The sequence below is a fragment of the Emys orbicularis genome, chromosome 22, assembly GCF_028017835.1.
Source record: "Emys orbicularis isolate rEmyOrb1 chromosome 22, rEmyOrb1.hap1, whole genome shotgun sequence".
In the NCBI taxonomy this organism is placed as follows: Eukaryota; Metazoa; Chordata; order Testudines; family Emydidae; genus Emys; species Emys orbicularis.
This window is the reverse complement of record NC_088704.1, coordinates 15,591,313-15,611,294: the sequence shown is the minus strand read 5'-3', so window position 1 is coordinate 15,611,294 and position 19,982 is coordinate 15,591,313. Positions and strand designations below refer to the sequence as shown.

General features: G+C 47.7%; 1 protein-coding gene and 1 non-coding gene across 2 annotated transcripts; one reads left to right on the top strand and one right to left on the bottom strand.

Annotated features, from left to right (window-relative positions):
- Positions 1-594: 594 nt before the first annotated feature.
- Positions 595-667, top strand: TRNAK-UUU (transfer RNA lysine (anticodon UUU)). Its single transcript has one exon. It is a non-coding gene; the product is annotated as a tRNA-Lys (tRNA).
- A 10,789-nt stretch (positions 668-11,456) lies between these two features.
- LOC135893347 (rho guanine nucleotide exchange factor 7-like) lies at positions 11,457-19,355 on the bottom strand. Its single transcript, XM_065421140.1, has 8 exons — positions 19,272-19,355; positions 18,341-18,413; positions 17,605-17,741; positions 15,348-15,494; positions 13,892-13,978; positions 12,871-12,970; positions 12,182-12,264; positions 11,457-11,528 (listed from the first exon to the last, which is right to left on the bottom strand). Exons 1-8 carry the CDS (start codon positions 19,353-19,355, stop codon positions 11,457-11,459), a joined length of 783 nt encoding a protein of 260 aa, XP_065277212.1.
- Positions 19,356-19,982: the final 627 nt, after the last annotated feature.

Below are 19,982 nucleotides of genomic sequence, written 5' to 3'. Positions count from 1 at the left end.
AGTTTTGCTCTCAGGTGGAAACAGGATTTCCTTGACGCTTTTGCTGATGGCGCAAATCTCAGTGCACAGCTCTTGTCCCTATATAGTTTCCAGTCTGAGGCTACGTCACTTAACGCGTCTGTGAGCCCTGCTCTGGAGACAATCAAAGGCCCTTGTGTGTGTTTGCAGAGATTCTTGCAGCAGATCAAGAGCCTTGGCTTAGCGATAGGAGAACATGGGGGTATTTTGGGTTCCATGACACCTCAGAGAACATTTACATGGAGAATTTTTGCCCCGGGAGCCATTTTTGTTTGAGGAATAGTCAATTAAAAATACAAACAATCAGCAACCCAACCTGAGGCCTATTTACAAACCATAAATAATCTGCTTTGTAAATAATCCCCACCCAGCTTCTAAACAAAACAAAGGCTACGACTCACATTTTTGGGCAGGGCCGAGGGAAAATCGTGCCCCCAAGTCCTAGCTCCTCAGCTGGTATAAATTGCCGAAGTGCAATGGACGTGACCAGCAACTTCAGTGGGGCTATGCTGATGTACCACCACTGGTAGAATGAATCCCTTCTGCCTTAATTTAAAAGGCTAACTCCTCAAATTGGCCTGGCTAGCTCAGTTGGTAGCGCATCAGACTTTTAATCTGAGGGGCCAGGGTTCAAGTCCCTGGTCAGGCACAGAGAGTCCATCCTCCTGTGGGATCTCCCAAGAACTTCAAAAGGCACATCCTCCTTCATGTTAGGGGGAGGGATAGCTCAGTGGTTTGAGCATTGGTCTGTTAAACCCCTGGGTTGTGAGTTCAATCCTTGAGGGGGCCATTTGGGGATTTAGTTGGGGATTGGTCTTGCTTTGAGCAGGGGATTGGACTACATGATCTCCTGAGGTCCCTGATATTCTGATTCATCTTTGGGGTCAATCTCCTTCAACGGAGCTACTTTGCATCAAAGGATGATGTGGCCTTTTGGCTAAGACTCAGTGTCTTTCTTTGACACCGTCTGACTGCTATGTAGTTTCCCAGCTCTGCCCTCCCCCCCGTTCCAGGAAAGACTGATAACTTTGGAGAGAAATCTCTTGATGACTAAAAGCTCCCTGAACCAGGATGAGGTTTTGAGTCAGAGTTCATATAAAGAACATGCAAATACCACCTACCTCAAACCAGGACGTCAATTTCCTCCTCTGATTTCTGGCGAGATAATGAAGTGACGCCTATAAGTTAAGGCAAGCACTGGAAATATTAATGCGTGGTGAATAGAAATAGCATTTTTCTATTAAATGATAATAAACTATGTTACCCTTAGCTGTACAGACATGTAAAAAGAATGTAATGCAGTCCCATTGATAAGGCCTGCTCAACAGAGGAATCTCATCAGCTCGGAAGTATTTTGAAAGCAATTCGGTATGTCTCTACAATTCCTGATCGCACATTCTATAATCATTTGGGCTGACTGTTGGATTCCTCACACTGACACGTTCCCGTAATTTCAATGTGTCACCCTCGTACTGCCAGAGCAGGGTTCCATGGGGATTTATTGTTCTAACATTGTTTTGCTTGCTTCCTTTTGTGTGTATTACCAAATGTTGTGATTTTAGTGCAGTAACTGTAAGGGTGAGATCAGGTGGGAAGGATTGTGAGTTATAGCACAGGATGAGAAGTCTGGACTCCTAATGTTGCCACTGTCTTGGTATCTGGCCTTGGGCAAGTCACTTAACCTGTTTGTGTCTCAGTTTCCCTATCTGTAGTAGAGGCATTGTGTCACATAACTGGTGTTTGTAAAGCCTTTGATGCTTCTCCAATGCCTTTCAGCCACAGATTTCAAAGTATAATTCTTACTCGGGAAAAGCAATATTTACTCCTGCGTCCTCCACCCACCACCTTGTGAAATTTGACCAGTTCCCCATTAATTCTTCAACATTTACCATGACTCTCACGGGTGCGGCTAAATCACATCAGCCAAATGATAAAAACGAGGAAGAGAACGGGGTTTGTTCTGCTCCAGCTGTGGAATGTACAGATCCACAGCTGGGGTGAACGGGAGGACCCAGAGGGAACGGACCCCAAAGGATGGCTTTGTCAAAGAGTTTATGTTCTGGTGCACTTATGCTGCTTTGCGCTATCCCAGGGGTTCCCTTGCTACTGTTAAAGTGAATGTCCTCCTTGTTCCAACTTGCCAGCTAAGCAAAGGCTGTTGCTGCTGCCCCAGGTGTGAGTGTTTGGAAGCTGTCATTCTGTGCATTGCTTTAGACAGCCATTTTGTTTATTATGTATGTTTTAAAAAAAAAATCTTCTTGTGACCTTTTGTAAAGGCAAAATAAACATTAGATCTGACTCGTATATCAATGGAGCTGATCTGAAGTGAGCCGAGATTCAGAACAATTGTGGGGGTTTGGGTGGCTGTTTTCTGTTTGTTTTTAAATTCTCTTCTTTTGGCGGATTTATCTCCCTGCCTTTGACTGGACTGAGGAAGTTTTCTCCACTCAGCTCTTCCATAGACACCTGGCTCTTACCCTTGCACACCCCTGCTATTCCACTCCTGTGCCCAGGGCCGGATTAACCATTAGGCTAATAAGGCTATCGCTTTAGGCCCTCCTATTTTTAGGCTCTACTGGTCGAGCAGGGGGCGCGGCTGGATGAGGGGGGAGGCCTTGCTCACTCAGCCCTGCTGGAGCGCTCCTGCCAGCAGGGAAGGCAAAGCAGCCCCCCTGGCTTGGCAGGAGCTCAGCCAGCAGCCTCCCCGCGCTGCAGGAACACGTTGCCGGGGATCTGGTTAACACTGGTGACCGGACGCTAAAAATCCGGTTACCACAGGAACCCGTGCCAGCCGTGGGTGTAGTTTGAGCAGGCATTGCCCCCCCATTTCTCCAGAGCTTTGCTTAGCTGTCGGGGTGGGGGGGGGGTGGGGGAGGAAGAAGCTCCCTCTGTCCCTCTCCTCTGCTGAGGCTGGCTGGCAGCTCCAGGACGCTGGGTCCTAGTGCTTGTCACCATCATCTTCCGTGTGTGCTGGGTCCTGTTTCTGGACAACTGGTGAGTGGCGGGGGGAAGCGGCAGTACCACAGCGGTAGGGTGGGAAGCTTGCACAGAACCTGCCCACACTCTATCCAGCTCCAGCCAGAACTGCTGCCCCTCCCAGGTATAAGGAACGAATTCCCACCCATTTGTAGGAAAACCAAACCAAACCATCCCATTCTGGATCCCAATCCTTTAACTTTTACAGAACCTTCCATCGAGGGGCTTCAGTTTTATGATGCACTGGGTTCAATACTGTATTGAACTGTACTAAAAATCAAAGACATCCAATTTTTTTCTTTGGTGTGTTTTTCTGTACTAGGATGCACAGGCCACCAAGTTCTTCCATTATGCTCAGCCCAGTTCCACAGGCCAACGCATCTCTGTACTTTTAAGGGGTTGCAAAAGCGCTGGAGGAAGCTCAACATACAATGTTGTAGGTTTCTCCCTCCCCTCTCCCGCAAGGATTCTAAATCCACTTCTTAGGAGGCTATGATAGAAAGACTGGCTGAATAGGCTAAAGGCAGGTTCTGTCCATTTGCTGGTTCTCTAGCAGTTCAATCCATCATAAAAATACCTCACATTTGATTTCTTTTGAGTTTCATTCCAAAAATTTAAAGCTAAATAAACCTAAAGTTAGTCCTCATTTTTCTGCCCCAACTCAAACTAACTTCTTTCCCAAGTGGAAAATGTTGGGTAAACCTGGAATGTGATTCGAGACGGGAATGAGAACACAGGCCAATTCCTGCTGACAATTACACCTGGTAGCCTTATTGACTTCAGGGAGAACAGATTTTTGCACAAGACTAGATTTTGGTCCCTTCTGTTTTTTCACACCTGGTATAGGCAGAATCTCATTCACTTTCCTCCCTTAACCTCTGAGCACTTTAAGGGGAAAAGATTAAGCAAGGTCTGCTTGGTTTACACAGGCAAACGAAACAGGAAGCTCTCCCTTCATTCTACACCAGCCTGAAACGAAAAACAGACCTGATGTAACAAGGGTGTCACTACAGCAGTCTTGGTTGGACTGTTCTTTTGAAAGATCCTTAATGGTTCTTTTAAGATGCTGATTTTCAATGAAGTCTTTTTGTTCAGCGCGGCAGAGAACACAACAGGGAATAGCTCTGTTTTGTCAACTCCTGGTCATTCAAAAGCTGAAAGGCTTTAGATTAAGTTTGTTTAATGTTTGTACAGTGATTCTGAGGAGCTAACATGGTACAGAAGTACTAAATATTATGACTGGGCAACCATCTAAAGATCTGTGTCCCTTCTAGCTGTTACCTTTTTCTTACAGAAAGCTTAAAACAAACAAATGCAAACTGTAGGGGGCTGGTGCACACAGAACTCATGCTTAAAAAACCTCGTGTCAGAGCTGCTGATCACACATTCTAGAATAGACAATACTTAGTCCTGCCATAAGTACAGGGGACCGGACTAGATGACCTCTCGAGGTCCCTTCCAGTCCTATGATTCTATTCTATGATTCTAATTGTGGAAGAGCTTGGTGACCAAGTGGCCTGATGTGGTGAATCACTGGAGATTAACTACACAAATTGGGTATCATCCCACAAACTATATTTGGGTTCAATATGAAAACAGTAATTCATTGTCCTCAGCCAGTGCAACACTGGGAGGCAGCTTTCAGAGCAAGACTGCCTAAAATACAATGCCACCCAATGTCATTTTCCCACTGCTATTTCCTCTACTTCACTGGATTTTACTCCTGAGTGGTTTTCTTTTACATAATAAAAGCTGGCTGCCTCCCAGAGTGAGATAGGGTGTGTGGTGTAGAGCAGTGGTTCTCAAACTTTTTTTTTCATGGACCACTTGAAAATTGCTGAGGGTCTCGGTGGACCACTTAATTATCTTTCCAAACATTATTTGTACCGTTAGCTAACTATTGTAAAGCATTTTGGATAAAAGCGCTATATAAAAAAAAACCATAATTAAAAAAAATTTGTTCTACAAATAAAAGCACACAACTCATATTTTAATATCAGTAGTCTTACCTTTCTAATGCAATGGATGTGAGTAGGAGGAGGGGTCACTCCCCTGCCACAGCAGCCACAGAGCTGAGGCTGGGAAGGAGGGACGTTTCTCCCCAGCAGCCGCAGCCCTGGAGCTGGGGAAAGTCACCTCTTTGGCCGCCGCAGCCCTGTATGTCCCAAATTCCCCCCACCCCCTCTTCTCACCCCACTGCCTCCTCCCACCTACCCCTTAATTCCCCCAAGGCCACCACCTCACCGTACATGTGCGTCTTCTCCAGGGTCCAGGCACCTAATTAGTGGAGCCACGCCTGCGTGGCTCCACTAATTAGGTGGGTGGTCCTTCATTCTCTTGTGTGCCACCGCCCAGGCGTGTACCTTAGCGGGAACTATCCATGGACCACCTGAATGGAGCTCATGGACCACCGGTGGTCCACAGACCACAGTTTGAGAACCTCTGGTGTAGAGTCCATAGCTTGCGGGAAACACCTACAGGGCTTGGCTTTGCACTGTGCCCCGTGAAGAGCTGAGGGTAGAAGCACAAGGTGGAAAGAGGTGAGCAGGATGGGGAATGTTGCAGTGTTCATCCTCAGACAAATGAGCACTCCACCACCTAGGAGGAAGGCGGCCTAAGAGAAGGAGAGCGTAGCAGCCCTTGTGCTACCTCTCACTCAGAAGTATCTGTTTGAAGAATTGCGTGTCGCGAGAGTAGAATAAACATGTTAATTTTACATAAATAAATAATATGCAAATATGTATGTAGAGAAATGTTTGATGACTTCATCGGGTTTTTTTTTTACAATATGTCATTCATACTTAGGCCTTTCCCTCCCATTAGCCTTAGGCCCCTCATAACCTTAATCTGGCCCTGCCTGTGCCCTCCAACGGCTCTGCCCACAGTCCAAACCAGCAGTATCATCTATTTTAATCCTCCCTCCCCTCTCAACACCTCCTCTGCTGTAGGAACTGGGGATTTCCAGACAGCCGGGTAAGCCAGTTTTCCAGCTACTTAGTATCATCGGAGCTGGAGAACAGTGCTTAGATAATGCTAACATGGTCAAGAAGGAGAAGCAAAACTGTTTGATAGGCCGGGGACTAGCAGAACAGTTTCAACTCTTGATGGACTAGCAGGTGGCGCTGTCTGTTAGTACTGATGCATTGAACACAGCTATAGTCCATGGGGGAAGTTTGCAGAGTGGCCCATCCACTTTATGCCTGGCTAAAGAAACATTTCTACTTCCTACCTATCTAACTGCTTGCCAAGGACTTATTATGGACGGAAAAGTCAGTTCAGTTCTTGGCGTCTCATGGTTCTGATTCAGGGGGGAAACCCCTAACTGTGCATGATTGTAACTCCTGGGGCATTTCAGCAACAGATGATTGAGACGTGGTTCAAAGAAAACAAAAGTTACCCGTTCAGAGTCCCTAGGCAAAGAAATCTTCATACATTACAGTTTCCGTTCAGAGAGCTCTGTATCTTTATTTGGATCTGTGTTTGTGTCACTGCAAAATTTGAATCTCAGTTCAGGTCTAAATTTCAGTCCCAATCCCAAAAGCACGCGTGTGTGCGCACACGCACACACACACACACACACACACACACACACACACACACACACACACACACACACACACACACACACACACTTTCTCTCTCTCTCTCTCTCCAATATACAATGAAACCTATTCAAAAGTATATGTATAGTATTTTCAAGTATATAAAAGGTTGTTACAAGGAGGAAGGATAAAAATTGTTGTTCTTAACCTCTAAGGACAGGACAAGAAGCAGTGGGCTTAAATTGCAGCAAGGGTGGTTTAGGTTGAATATTAGGAAAAACTTCCTAACTGTCAGGGTGGTTAAGCACTGGAATAAATTGCTCAGGGAGGTGGTGGAATCTCCATCATTGGGGATATTTAAGAGCAGGTTAGACAAACACCTGTCAGGGATGGTCTAGATAATACTTAGTCCTGCCTTGAGTGCAGGGGACTGGACTAGATAACCTCTCGAGGTCTCTTCCAGTTCTGTGATTCTAAACAAGACACCATCCTTCCTGGAAACTATCTTGACCCTAAGAGAGTGACCCCTAGAATGTCTCAAGCATATTGTGTTCAGTTCTTCTTCTCTTTTTATCAGAAGAGCCACCTCCGTCTAGCACCTGTTATTTGTCAATTCCTCAAGCCTCTCTCAAGGCAGATTTTACTGTTTATGGAAAATACACAAGATGTCATTAACAGACCAGAAGTCTGATTAAGCTATGACCCAAAGGCAGATTTCTTAGAAATGGACACCATTTCCTGAGTTACCTGATGCTCTTTTGGTTGTTTATGATAAGAAACAAAACTGTGGGCGGTCAGTTAACATTATAGATGATAGCCCAGACCAGTGGCTTATGGATGGAGAATTCATGTTGAGTTCTGGAAACACCATGAGTAGCGCTTGAAACAAAAATTAAGGGCCCAATCCTGCAGCTCTTACATGAGTAATGTGAGTTGTCCAATGGGAACTGTGGGGGGAGGGATAGCTCAGTGGTTTGAGCATTGGCCTGCTAAACCTAGGGTTGTGAATTCAATCCTTGAGGGGGCCACTTAGGGATCTGGGGCAAAATCCGTATTCAGTCCTGCTAGTGAAGGCAGGGGGCTGGACTCAATGACTTTTCAAGGTCCCTTCCAGTTCTAAGAGATAGGATATCTCCATTAATTTATTTAGCACCTTTAAAAATCAGGCCATTGCTTTAGGCTCCTAAATATGGATGTAATATGGAAAGGGAGGTGCTGACCTCGCTTGGTTAGGTTTAAAAGCCAGTCACTAGCGAACTTGAATGCAAACAGGTAGCAGGTAACAGTGGAGATCAGCATTTCTGTGGCAGTTTGGGTTGCCCCCCATTTCTTTTTTTCTAGGAATAGGGTCTAGGAAAGGAAGACGATGGCTACTGAGGCAGCACTAGAAGTGACCTGAGGAGGTGAGAAGACAAAGAAGATGGTCGGATACAGAAGCTGCAGGATGTACAGCATCCTTGAGTGGGTATCTGCGGGAAGCTACTTATGCATGAAATTCGCTTGACAGAGCTCATGGCAGAGAAGATCCAAGGCTTAGAGATGCCCCTGGAGATGATGGAATTCAGACAAGGATTTGAAGGTATAATGCAGGAGAGGAGAGAGCAGGTGACACAGACAACTCGAGAATTGCGGATACCTGCTGAACAAAAGGACCCGGAGGGTGAAATGCCAGAAGAGGAGGGTGATCCATGGGAGAACATGACCATGAGAACAAGGCAGAGGAAAAGAACAGCTAGTGGTGGCCGAGTAACAGGTTTGCTGCACTGGGGTATGAGCAGGAGAAGGAGGCAGACAATGGGGTGGTGAGGAAGGAAAGAAGGGAAGCCAGTCCCTGCAGAAGAGAGTAAGAGATGATAGAGATTGCCAGGGACCAGAGCCTAAGGAAAAATGAGGATGAAGTATAGAGAACTGCAAGACAGGACATCAGGGCCGGCTCTGGCTTTTTTGCCGCCCCAGGCAAAAAAGCCTCCGGCTGCCCCCCCCCCCCCCCGCGGGGGGGGGCGGAGCCCGGGGGGGGGCGGCGAGCCCCGGCGGGGGCTCCGCTCTCCCCCCGGCGGCCGGGGGCAGGGCGCCGGGGGGGGAGGGCGGCGAGCCCCGGCGGGGGCTCCGCTCTCCCCCCGGCGGCCGGGGCGAGGGCGCCGGAGGGGAGGGCGGCCGGAGCCCTGGGAGGAGGGCGGCGAGCCCCGGCGGGGGCAGGGCGGCGAGAGGGCGGCGAGCCCCGGCTGTGGCCCCGCTCTCCCCGTCGGCCCGAGCGCCGCGCCGCCCCCCTCCAGGTGCCGCCCCAAGCACCAGCTTGGTTGCCTGGTGCCTGGAGCCGGCCCTGCAGGACATAAAACAGATTCATACCAACACAAGGAAGAGACAGGTCTATGTTCATGGCAGATAAATTCAAACTGGAAGAGGTGCAGAGAAAAGCTACTAGGATGATCAGGGGGATGGAGGGCCTATCTTATGAGAGCTTGGCTTGTTTGGCCTAGCAAAAAGAAGGCGATATGATTACTGTGAATCAAGGATGCTCTTGATGCCAACTGGCACAGGGCACGGGCACAGGGATCCCGTGGGTTCACCAAAAGGGATCGTGTAGTTCTCTACTGAAAGCCTGTTTTGCACTGGTCATCCTAACCGTTGTGAGATGTATGGACAGAGAATAAGTGAGGAATTGTGTATATATACTAAGAATATGTTTGCTAGGTCTGTAGGTAAAAGCAGGCCAGTGAAAGGTCGGGTGTCTTGAGACCGATTTCTCCAGACATGGGGCGGGAGACACTTACCTCCCTGGTGGATCACAGGGTATTGTGTGTCATACAATACAATCTATTAGCATGCTGAGTCAAATGCTGTTGAAGTGCTGGCAGAGACTTCAGAAGGAAATTAACAGGAAGAGGTAAACAGTGGGGGTGGGAGGACCCTATTTGAAGGTGAACATCAAAGGTTTGTACTGGTATATTTGGGGGAGCAGAAAGACACCCTTGGCTCCTTCCATGAAGACAAGCTGCCATCTGGCTTGATTTTGTGAAAAGGGGATCTCGAGCCATCTGGTTGAAAACACTGGGAAAAGGACTCGGGATAAGCTATCTTGTAGGAGACAGGGGAATGCCTTGTTTTAAGTTTAGGCTCTAGGAAGTATGGTATGATTTTGTTTTCTGTGTAACCATTTATGTCCAATATTCTTACTCACGATCACTTGAATCTCTGTTTTTAATAATAAACGTATTCTTGTTTTCTCTCTCTCTCTCTCTCTCTCTCTCTCTCTCTCTCTCTCTACAAATCTAAGTGTGGTGGGTTCAGTAAAGTGGGGCTCCTGATTTGACTTTTGCCAGCTTTGGGAATAGCGGATCTGAGAGTTCTGGGAGTCCTCAGTGGACCAGGGGTGCATGCTCCAGAGGGCTGCTCGGAGGACTCAGGGGTCAGTGTGTGCTCATTGCTAACGCCCACAGAGGGAGCATGAGGCCAGTGGACACTTGGAAGGGAGTGCTTGTGTTGCCAGAGGCTGGTGGTTTCAGGGAGCTGATCCACTGCAAGCACGGACCACTGCCTCATGCTAAGGGCAGGTGGTAGTGAGGTGCCTCAGAACCTGGGACCCCCGGGGAAGTGACCCAATTACGCTCTTTAAATACATCCAGGGGGCGGGGGGAAGGGTAAACACCAGGGAGGGAGAAGAGCTATTTAAGCTAAAGGACAACGTTAGCATAAGAACAAATGGGGGTAAACTGGCCCTAAACCACTTCAGGCTGGGAATTAGAAGAGGGTTTCTAACCATCCAAGGAGGGAGGTCCTGGGACAGCCTCCCAGTAGGAGCTGGGAAGCAAACAACTTAATTAGTTTTGAGAGAGAGTGTGATGGGGTTCCTTGTGAGGGTGGGGGGCAGGGCTGGGCAGCCCTTGGGGTCGCTTCTGATTTACATCTAAAAGCTCATGCACAGAGCTTCAGCCAGCCACCTGCAGGGGTCAGGAAGGGATTCCCTTCACTTCCCAATGCATCCCGGTTTTCTTTTTATCAATCTCCTTCCTTGGAAGTGTACGGGATGGCCACGGGCAGACAGGGGCCATTGGATGGGGAGGGCCAGGCCTGTGACATGACACCAAGCAGTCTCTCTCTCAGATGCTTGGCTGGCTGGTTCTCGCTCACAGGCCCAGGGTCTAGCTGATCGCCATATGTCGGGTCAGGAAGGAATTTGCCCCCAACTCAGATTGGCAGTGACGGTGGGTGGGGTGGGGGTCACCTTCCTCTGCAGCAGGTGGGTGCAGGTCACTAGTCAGGATTATCTGGGTATATCACACTTGATTACTTCCCTGCTCCTTCATGGGCCTCAGGCACTGGTGCACCTCCATCCCTCCTAGTCTCTGCCTGTGGCACATACTGGTCTAGTCTCCTCTGGGCTGTGATACTTTGGTCTCATTCTGGGTGCTGGGTTTCGTGTGCGGGTGTTGGTGGCCCGTGCTATACGGGAGGTCAGCCTTGATGATTGGGCGGTCCCGTCTGGCCTTAAACTCTGTCACAGGAATGGTCCTTTCTGCACAAGGCTTGGACTTTTATTCATCCTATTTACACACTACCTTAGGTTATTTCTCTCTCCAAGAAGCAGCAGCCAATAAATAAAGTGATCAAACCAGGAAGGATTCCTCCCCAAGGAGTCTGATCAACCGGGATTATATCCAGGGGGTTCCAACAGGCCATCGGGAACAGCAGCTAATCTGGGCACAAATGAATGAGTCCAGCCGCGGACCATACCCCACAGGGTAGGTTCAGATCGAGGACTCACAATTCAACCTTCTCAGTCTGAAGGGGTTTGGATTCAAGTTGTTTCTGGTCCATCTCTAGTTTTGCCAGTGGTGGGCTCCTTCCTCCAGCATCCTTAGCCATCAGTTTGGCCCCTCCAGTTAGCGCTTTCACTGGGCCTTTTCCATAGGCTCCATAGTTCTAACGCTGCAGCGATTTCTTCGGCACTATTGGTGGTGGCTGGACAGTCACAGTGTCAAGGTTTTGCTCAGGCTGGAACAGATTGATGTCAGCAGATTAATGCACTAATACAGCCATGCTGCTGGAAAGACTTTAAGCGCTTTAAAGATTTTAAGCATTCAGAAAAGGTGCAGCCTTTCTCAATCCAAGTTCTCAAGGGGCTCAGAGCTTTTCTACTTTTAAAAACTTGCAGCCCAGTTCACCATCACCTTTTTGTGAACCCCAAGTATGGTGCAGAGGCAATCAAATGTTCAGTATATGCCATGTGTCTCCCTCTGTGCATGATCCACAGAGCATATGACTCTACTAAAAGTGACTAGCTAGCGGTCTCTGCCCTTTAGGTCAAGCTGTAGTGGCTTATGCTTTCTGCAGTGGAGGTGAGGTGTTCAAACCTCCAGGGTGATTGTATGTGATACACACTTACATTCTGATTAGGAAAAAGTACTGTGGTCCCCCATGATGAACCCTTTAGGTGGGAGGATGAGTTCCAAGGAAGCTGAATGGTCACTCTGAGTGCTAACTGGTTTTGAATCATGGAGGACCCTTATCGGGGGGGTGGGGGGGGTGAGAGGGAGGAGTAGGAGGCGGATAAGCAGTTGTGCGTAAGGTTGGGAAAGTCCCAGGTTGGAAAAGCAGAAGCCACAACAGCCACAGAGCAAAGAAAGTGTATGGGGGTCATGTCTGACGAGGACCTTTTGTAGGTAGAAGAGGCATTTTTCATAATCTTCAGCGGTGGAGCAGGTGACCAGGATCGGTTCCGTCAGGCTTCCTGCCAAGAGAACAGTGAGGCATGTGGGAACGTTTTGGTGCAGGAATAGTCCACGCATCCTTCTTGGCCCATGTGTTATCAGCATACACTGGGAGAGGGCACAGGTATTCCAGCTGCGTCCCAGCAGGCAAAGAGTTAACCCCCCCCCCCGCCTCCTCCCCTCCCTACACCGGCTCAGATCTCTCACAGGTGTACAGGGTGGAGTAATGAGACAGGGCTGGAGCAGATGGGCCAATCAGGGAACACAGAAGACCATAAAAGCCTGATAGCCAGCAGCAAGGCGAGTGCATTGGGGGGTGAGTGCTCCGGCCTGGGTTAGGTGTAGCCTGAGCGGAGGGGTGTGAATGGGAGAGGAGGCTGATTTTATGTAGCTAGAGTCTCTTGTGGTAGAGAAAAGGCAGGGCTCAGATAATGGCTGGGAAGAGGATCCTTCAGTGAGGCTGCTGGATACAGGCAGAGCCTGTAGCCCTATTAGCTAAACACGGCCTGTCTAGTCTAGTGTCCTCACCTGGGGCCACCTTACCACAGGCCTGGACTAAACAGTTACGGAAGGGACAGCTGATTCCATTGCAATGCAAAAATCCTCATGGCACAATCAGTTCTCACCACGATCATCAATCCCAGGCATACCTGTGATTTCAAATTCCAGCCGCCCCAGCACAGCAGATTTCTCCTTTGCCTGGATCCCAGCTAGAGGGAGTTTTCCCTTCAAAGAGAAAAGGAAAGAGAAAATGCCTGCAGTGTACAGGCACAGGGTAGCCTCCCTCTAATAGTGCTCCTGGTGTGCTACGTTATAGAAGCTGCTAGCATCCAGTAAGAGCGGCAGGATGTATGTGTCTATTTAGCAAATACGGATATTTAGGACCCAGCTCTGTCCCTGTGGTTCCTTCGTGTTATTTTTGTTGCTGCATCTTTTGCTCTAGATGCAATGTTCTTATAATTGCAGTTCCTTGGAAAGTAACTGCCTCTGTTTCTGCAGTGCTATTGTAGCGGTGTCAGTCCCAGGATATTAGAGAGACAAGGTGGGTGAGAAGTTGGTCCAGTAAAAGATATTTGCTCACCCACCTTGTCATGCTCAGTTTCTGTTACTCAGCAGTACAGATGTCAGCCCATGTGGCGACTGCTTTGAAGTTTAGGAGCTGAAGTTACCTTGAGCATCCTGGGAGTTAGCTCTGAGCTAGGGCAGAAATGGAGATCAGAGGCCATTTGATACACCACCCCACTGATTTTTAAGGACTCTAACAGAGCCTTACGAGGAATTGCCAGAGAAGAGGTGGGGGAAATGAGAAGGGGTATGAAGTCACCAAGTGCGTCTCCTCAGACTAGTGCAGGATTGCCCAGGCTAGTATTAAATATCCCAAGCATGGTGGTTTCCACAGCTGGGAGAAGATTCCACCGCTCTCATTGTTAGGACACGTTTCCTGATATTCAGTTCAAGTTTTCCTTAGCTCAGCTTCATCCCATCTCTCCTCGTTATTCCTCCCTGGGCCACCCTAATCAACCCCTCTCCCTTCCAACACCTGTAGGGTGGTTCTTGGATTCCCCCCTTAGCTCTCCTTTAACCACGCGCTACAGGCTCGGTAACCTTTCTTCCCAAGACAGTCCCCACACCTGCTTCCTTATTTACCTCATACGCAATGCTGGTTCTCTCTCTGTCGACGGAGAGGAAAACCAGATCCTCTGGAAACAGCACCAATAGCCGCTCTTTAAAGTCCTGCAGAGAGAGGTACATAGCAAAGTCACTAACTTGTACTTAATAGGGCAGTCTTAGCTTGACAGCAGAATGTGTAGTGGTGTAAAATGGGTGTGGAGAGAGATCCTAAATCACAGGGTCACTTTCAAGCATTCAGTCATCATCATCACACACCCCACAAGCAGGTATTTCCCCTTTGTTTGCTATAGCTACAATATAAAATATTGACAGGTCATCTGTCATGGAATGCTAGGCTGCATTATACTGTTCAGCCACTAGGTGTCATGATGTGCAAAATACCGTATTAAAGCTAGCCTTTTTAGTCATACCTGGCAGAGCATTAAAGGATCTTATGATGAACACATCTGGGGTGTATAAGCAAGCTTTGTAGCCAGTCCATATCTGGGACAGAAATACATGACAACATCCTCTACAGTATATATGAGAGAGAATACACAAGGCTTACGAAACTGATCAGTTTAGAATCTGTGTTATTTCCCCCCTCACAGATAGCTGCATGTAAATGCAATGTGTCTGTGTGTTTGTATAGGTATGTACCTCACTCTACATCACAATACACAGGTATTTGATACCTTATGAGTAAGGTGACCAGATGTCCCTATTTTATAGGGACAGTCCCGATATTTGGGGCATTTTCTTCTATAGGTGTCTATTACCCCCCACCCCCGTCCCAATTTTTCACACTTGCTTGTTTTTCACACCCTACTTATGAGGGATATTTTACATACCCACAAATCATCTGTGTCTGTCTCTTTGATACTGTGGTATCCTTTTTCACTAGACTATTTGGCTGACACTTGATTTCTTTTAGATTGCTTATGGAATAATAATGTCGCACAAGCCAAAAGTCATTGATGATCCATTTAGGGTTTCCCAGCCCATGAGAATTCTTGAGATTTAGAAAAGTTCTGCCATTTTAAATTGGGAAGAAACATTGTAATCTTGAAATTTCTTGTGAACCAACAAACCGTGACAAAATTCCAGTTTGGGTTAATCAGATCATTTGGTTTTGACAATTTTGAAATGTTTTATTTTAATTTTGACATTTCCACCCTTCTAACTTTTGTTTGACTCTAAATTTACTAAAATTTTGAAATGAAAAGTCATCTAGCCTCAAAAAAAACCCCAACACTTTTCATTTCAGAAATGTATGTTTCTCAGACAGTTTTAGTTTTGAGGCATCGGCATTTTATGGTGAAAAACTGATAGGTTGAAAAATTCCTGTCCAGCTGTAGTTCCCATATGCACTCATCTAGCTAGGACCCCAGGCTATCTCAGTCCAGTGACTCCATGTGAACCCAAGCTCCAGGGGCTTCCAGTCCTTCTAAGGTGATTCACATGTTTTAGAGCAATAGATGCTGTACGTTACCCCCATGCTGGCATAAGCCACCTGCACCATGGCCAGGTAGTGTATCCGTCCTAGGTGCTGGATGGGTTTCCCTTCCCACTTCAGAATGGTGGTGTAAAACAGATGCTTCATCAGCTTCCGTTTCTTCCACTGCTCATCACATGGAACCTTTTCCGAGACAGATCAGAATGCAATACAGAAGAGAATAAAAATAGAAGTGTGATGTTTGTTGGAGGTTTGAAGGTGTTAGATGAATGTTCCACTGGTTATGGCAGTAGCATAGGATTTAAGAGAGCTGGGCTCGAGTTCCTTCTCTGCCCCAGACTTCCTGTGTGACATTGGGCAAGTCACGTAGCCATTCTGTGCCTCAGTTTCCCATCTGTAAAATGGGGATATTAGCACTGCTTTGCCTCACAGAGATGTTGTGAGGCTAAAGATATTACAGAGTGTGAAGTGCTTAGATACTACAGGAATGGGGTCCATATAAGTACCTTAGATAAATTTGCATCTGAAGCTAAACTTCCCCCAGGTTTGGGAGGGGACATTTCGTGTGATGTGAGGTTCTGTTTTGGCCCAGTTATAGAAATGGGCCTGATCCAAATGAGAATTTCCCCCCAATTCAAAGCTGTTTGGGCCTGGAGTTTTTAATCAGGCCTGTCTCTAAATGGCATAAGAATAAGCCTGAACACCCTTTCCCCTTGTTGGAAGATTTGAGAAAAATATTTAGTCAAGGCCTTTCTCACCAACCAACCACCGTGGCCTATTCTCTCCCCGTCCCTGAGATTTTACACACTTCAGGTTGTTCAGTCCCCTGTGCAGTCTGTAAACCCTACAGCACAGCTACGTTTTAGCACATAGGAGCAGCGGGGACAATCAAGCGGTGCCTTGGTCTTGCTGCACTGGAGTGGAGTGGGCCTTTCTCTGAAAGGGAGACTTAGTGATGGACAGGTTGGGTGAAGCAGGCATTGCTGGAAGGGGGATGAACTGCTAAGGGTAAGGGAGTTACGCATTGGTTAGGTGGGCTTACCCCATATCACACAATAAAGGCCTAATCTGTATCTAGTGGACCATTGATTAGCAATGCATTAGTAGATGTATAAGCAATGGAGATGTAGGTTTTGTAGGCCTGTGTGGGTGTTATAACATCTGTATAATCTTTTAGAGATGGAAAAGTGTGAACAAAGGTTCCTGGCAAAGAATATTAAGATCTGAACACCCTGTTATTGTATTTTTGGGGGTGCTTAGGGAAAACAAGGAAAGTCCCTGTCATGTAACAGGACTGCTAGGTATGTTATTGCTAAAAAGGGGAATAAGATCTAAGAACTCGGTGTGAGCGGTGGGTTTGTCGGCTTTCCTTGGGTTTGTGAGGTAACCCGTGGGCCTGTTCGAATTGGTCCTGAAACATCCTTACACTACGTAGGTGATTGGAAGAAGAGGACCCTTAATTGAACTTTCAGGTGGTCAGGCTCGAGAGAGGAGTGACGGACTAGGCTGGGTCTGGGCTTATCTGAACCTTTCCTAGTTAGAAAGAATGAAGACAGAATTTGAAGGGGAGAACTGGATGAAAAACCTTAAGAATATTCACTGCATTAAAATATGCCATCCCTCAGTAGCATCCAAATGCATGACTATTCTCAACTTCAGTGTACGCCTGTTCTCTGGTAGCACTTCATGACATTGCGTTGTGTCTTATGAGGCTCTGTATGGTACAGGCCAGTAGACACTTCAGACCAAATCTTCCTTTTTGGGACAGTAACTAACAGGAAGGTTGAATGTCTGGCCTGACTAACTATTTCCCTATGGTCTGTCAATCACAGCCCCGTTCTGTGCCTCAGAAAACCAGTCGTTCGGCTGAATGTGTCTCAGCCAGTTAGAAAAACTAAATGCCAGTGGTATGAAAGTTCACAGTGTTTTTAGCAGACTTGCTCTCTACAGCCTATGATGGATCTGTGGTGTCCTCAGGGTGTACACTGGCTTGGAGGAAGGGGTCACATCTCCGTCTAGAGTCTGCCTCCAGCCACTAGAACAGGTTGTTAATTGTCAGTTCAGGTAGCACAGGGTTGTGCTTGGGGTGGCTGGGCTCACTGCAGCTGATGGGCCTGGTGTCCATCGCTCTGGTATTTTGTTTCTGGCCTCGGTGCATCATACCCCCACCTGGGAATGCACAGAGGACTTCAGTCTCTCCGCACTCTGGAGCCACTAATGTTTCCTGCCCCCATCCCATTCACTCCGCATCTACTCCGGGCTTTACCCACCACCAGCAGCAGGGCAGGCTTACCAGGAAAGGAATGATATTGCTGGGGTGGGCTGGACAGTGAGCATTTGCCATCTTGATGTGCTGCTGGATGCTGAGAACCCAGATGTGGAATTCAGCTGGACTCGGGCATGAGATGATCCTGGATTCTATCATGGGCCCTATGGAAGGAAACACACAGCTCTGGCATCCCAGGAAGAAGACAGAACTGCCTCTGGGTCTGATGGGTGAATTCCTCCCACCACCCCAAGACTTCACAAGCTGGTAACCAGCCTTGCAGGCATCTCCTTTGGGACCCGTTCTATTCCTGATGCTGAGACAAGCTCCTCCACATCTTGTGGTCCGTGATGGTGGGTTCTGGGCTAGTCCCCATCAGAATTAGACAGTTGTCCTGCTCTGCTTGAAAAGACACTGGCCTCTAAGAGGTGGGCTCAGCACTTTGAGGGAGCAGATTCAGGAGGATCTATCATTTAGGGTGACTTGAGCACGAAGGGTCACAGTTAACAATGAAGCTTTGCTGGCTTGAGAATCAGTGGCTGCCGCATTTACATGTGAAGATTGGGAATCCCAATGCCCCTAGCCCTGCCTGGGCCTTATCCCTGTTGCATGCGCTTGGCACATGGACACCCCTGTTCACGGGAAGAGGGATGAGGAGGTGCCTGGAATGAACACAGAGACAAGTGGCCCTCTTTCCCCTGTCATCACAAGAGGATCTTCCACCTGTTTAAGCCTTTCACAGGCGTCTAGAAAGAAGGCTTACCCATCATTTCAAACATGCAGCTGGTGTCACTCGGCACATCCCTCACACTCATCCCCGCCAGCGGAAGCAAGCCCTGCAGCAGTGGGGAATTACTGTTAGAAAGCAATCATTGTGACGCCCTCCTCTCCGCGCTCTTTCAGTCATGCCCTCTCCCATAACGCCAGGCTCTACTTCCCCCACATCCAGTGTTTCCCTGCCTCCTGAAAGCTGGTCCCCTACTTCAGGAAAATGAAATGCCACTTGGGCCCAGCTCTTTCAAGGGAGGCAGCATCACCTAGTTGCTAGAGCACTGGACTGGAACTCAGGAGACAGATTTCTGGCTCTGCCGATGACCTTGGGCAAGTAATTGCCCCGCTCTGTGCCTCAGTTTCCCCATCTGTAAAATGGAGATAATGATACTGACATCCTTTGTAAAGAATCTATGGATGAAATCTAGTTCTGCTTTGAGCTCTAGGGATGGAAAGTGATTGGAGGAGTGTGTATTGCTATTATTCAACCCTGCCATGTGGTGTTAAAGTGCTCCCCATGCTAATTCATACACCTACTGTGCCCCTCCCCCCATCACCCTGCCAGGTTGGCACACCCCAAGCTTTGGACAACATGCCTTACTCTTTGATTTGCTCCTGCAGCTCATAATTCTATACATCTGTGATTTCTTTCTCTCCCTTCTGTTGTCTGTTCCCTCCTCATCACGCCCCGATGATGGTCAGGCCGGAACTCCCTCTGGTTTCCTCTGCTTTGGAGTCCCACAGATCGGGACGCTCCTTTTGTAGCTAGAGAGTTTTCTAGTTGAGCCCCTGTTCTGATATTTAGTTACTGTATTTGTGCCACAGACGTACAGCAAAGGGATAGCTTGGGGCCATGATGGATGAAGCCCAGTGCTCCAGTGAACAGGGGCTCTACAAGGTACAAAGGGAACCCTGTGTTTTACCTGGTAGACAAACGCCTTCTTCATGTGATCCACTGATAGAATCAACAGCTGGAAGGGGAACAGCACAATGTACCGTTCGGACATCTCCTGTGGAAATAAGGTTTTATTATCATCATCGTCCTAAAATGTTAAGACATATTTAAAATAAAATATGATCGAGATTAAATTTCCCCAAGCTCCTTGCTGTACCCATTCTTCATCACTGCCGTATTTCGTACATCTATACGTGCTCCCGGTTCCAATAGGGCAGGTTGTTTAAGGGCCGTAGAAGAGAGCTATGCGCTGTGCTGTGTAATGTAGCAGATGGCCCGGGATGAGCCAAAATTCAAGCAAATCGCTACTCTGAATACATGGCCATTCTATAGCACCTTTCCTCTGAGGATCTCAAACACGAATGAACTAACCACAACGCTGCTGCGAGACAAGGAGTTTAGATATTATTTATCCCCATTTTAGCTGCCTCTGTTCGCCTTAACTTCCCTGAGAGCTCCTGTGTAGACATGACCTGAGACATCAGGCTGAGTTTTTCTCAGCTGGAATTCATTCAGTTGTGATCCCATGCAGATCTTACAGAGAGACAATTTATTTGTCATGTTGCATCTGAAGAAGTGAAGTTTTTACCCACGAAAGCTTATGCCCAAATAAATCTGTTAGTCTTTAAGGTGCCACCAGACTCCTTGTTGTTTTTATTTGTCATGTTATTGGAGACAG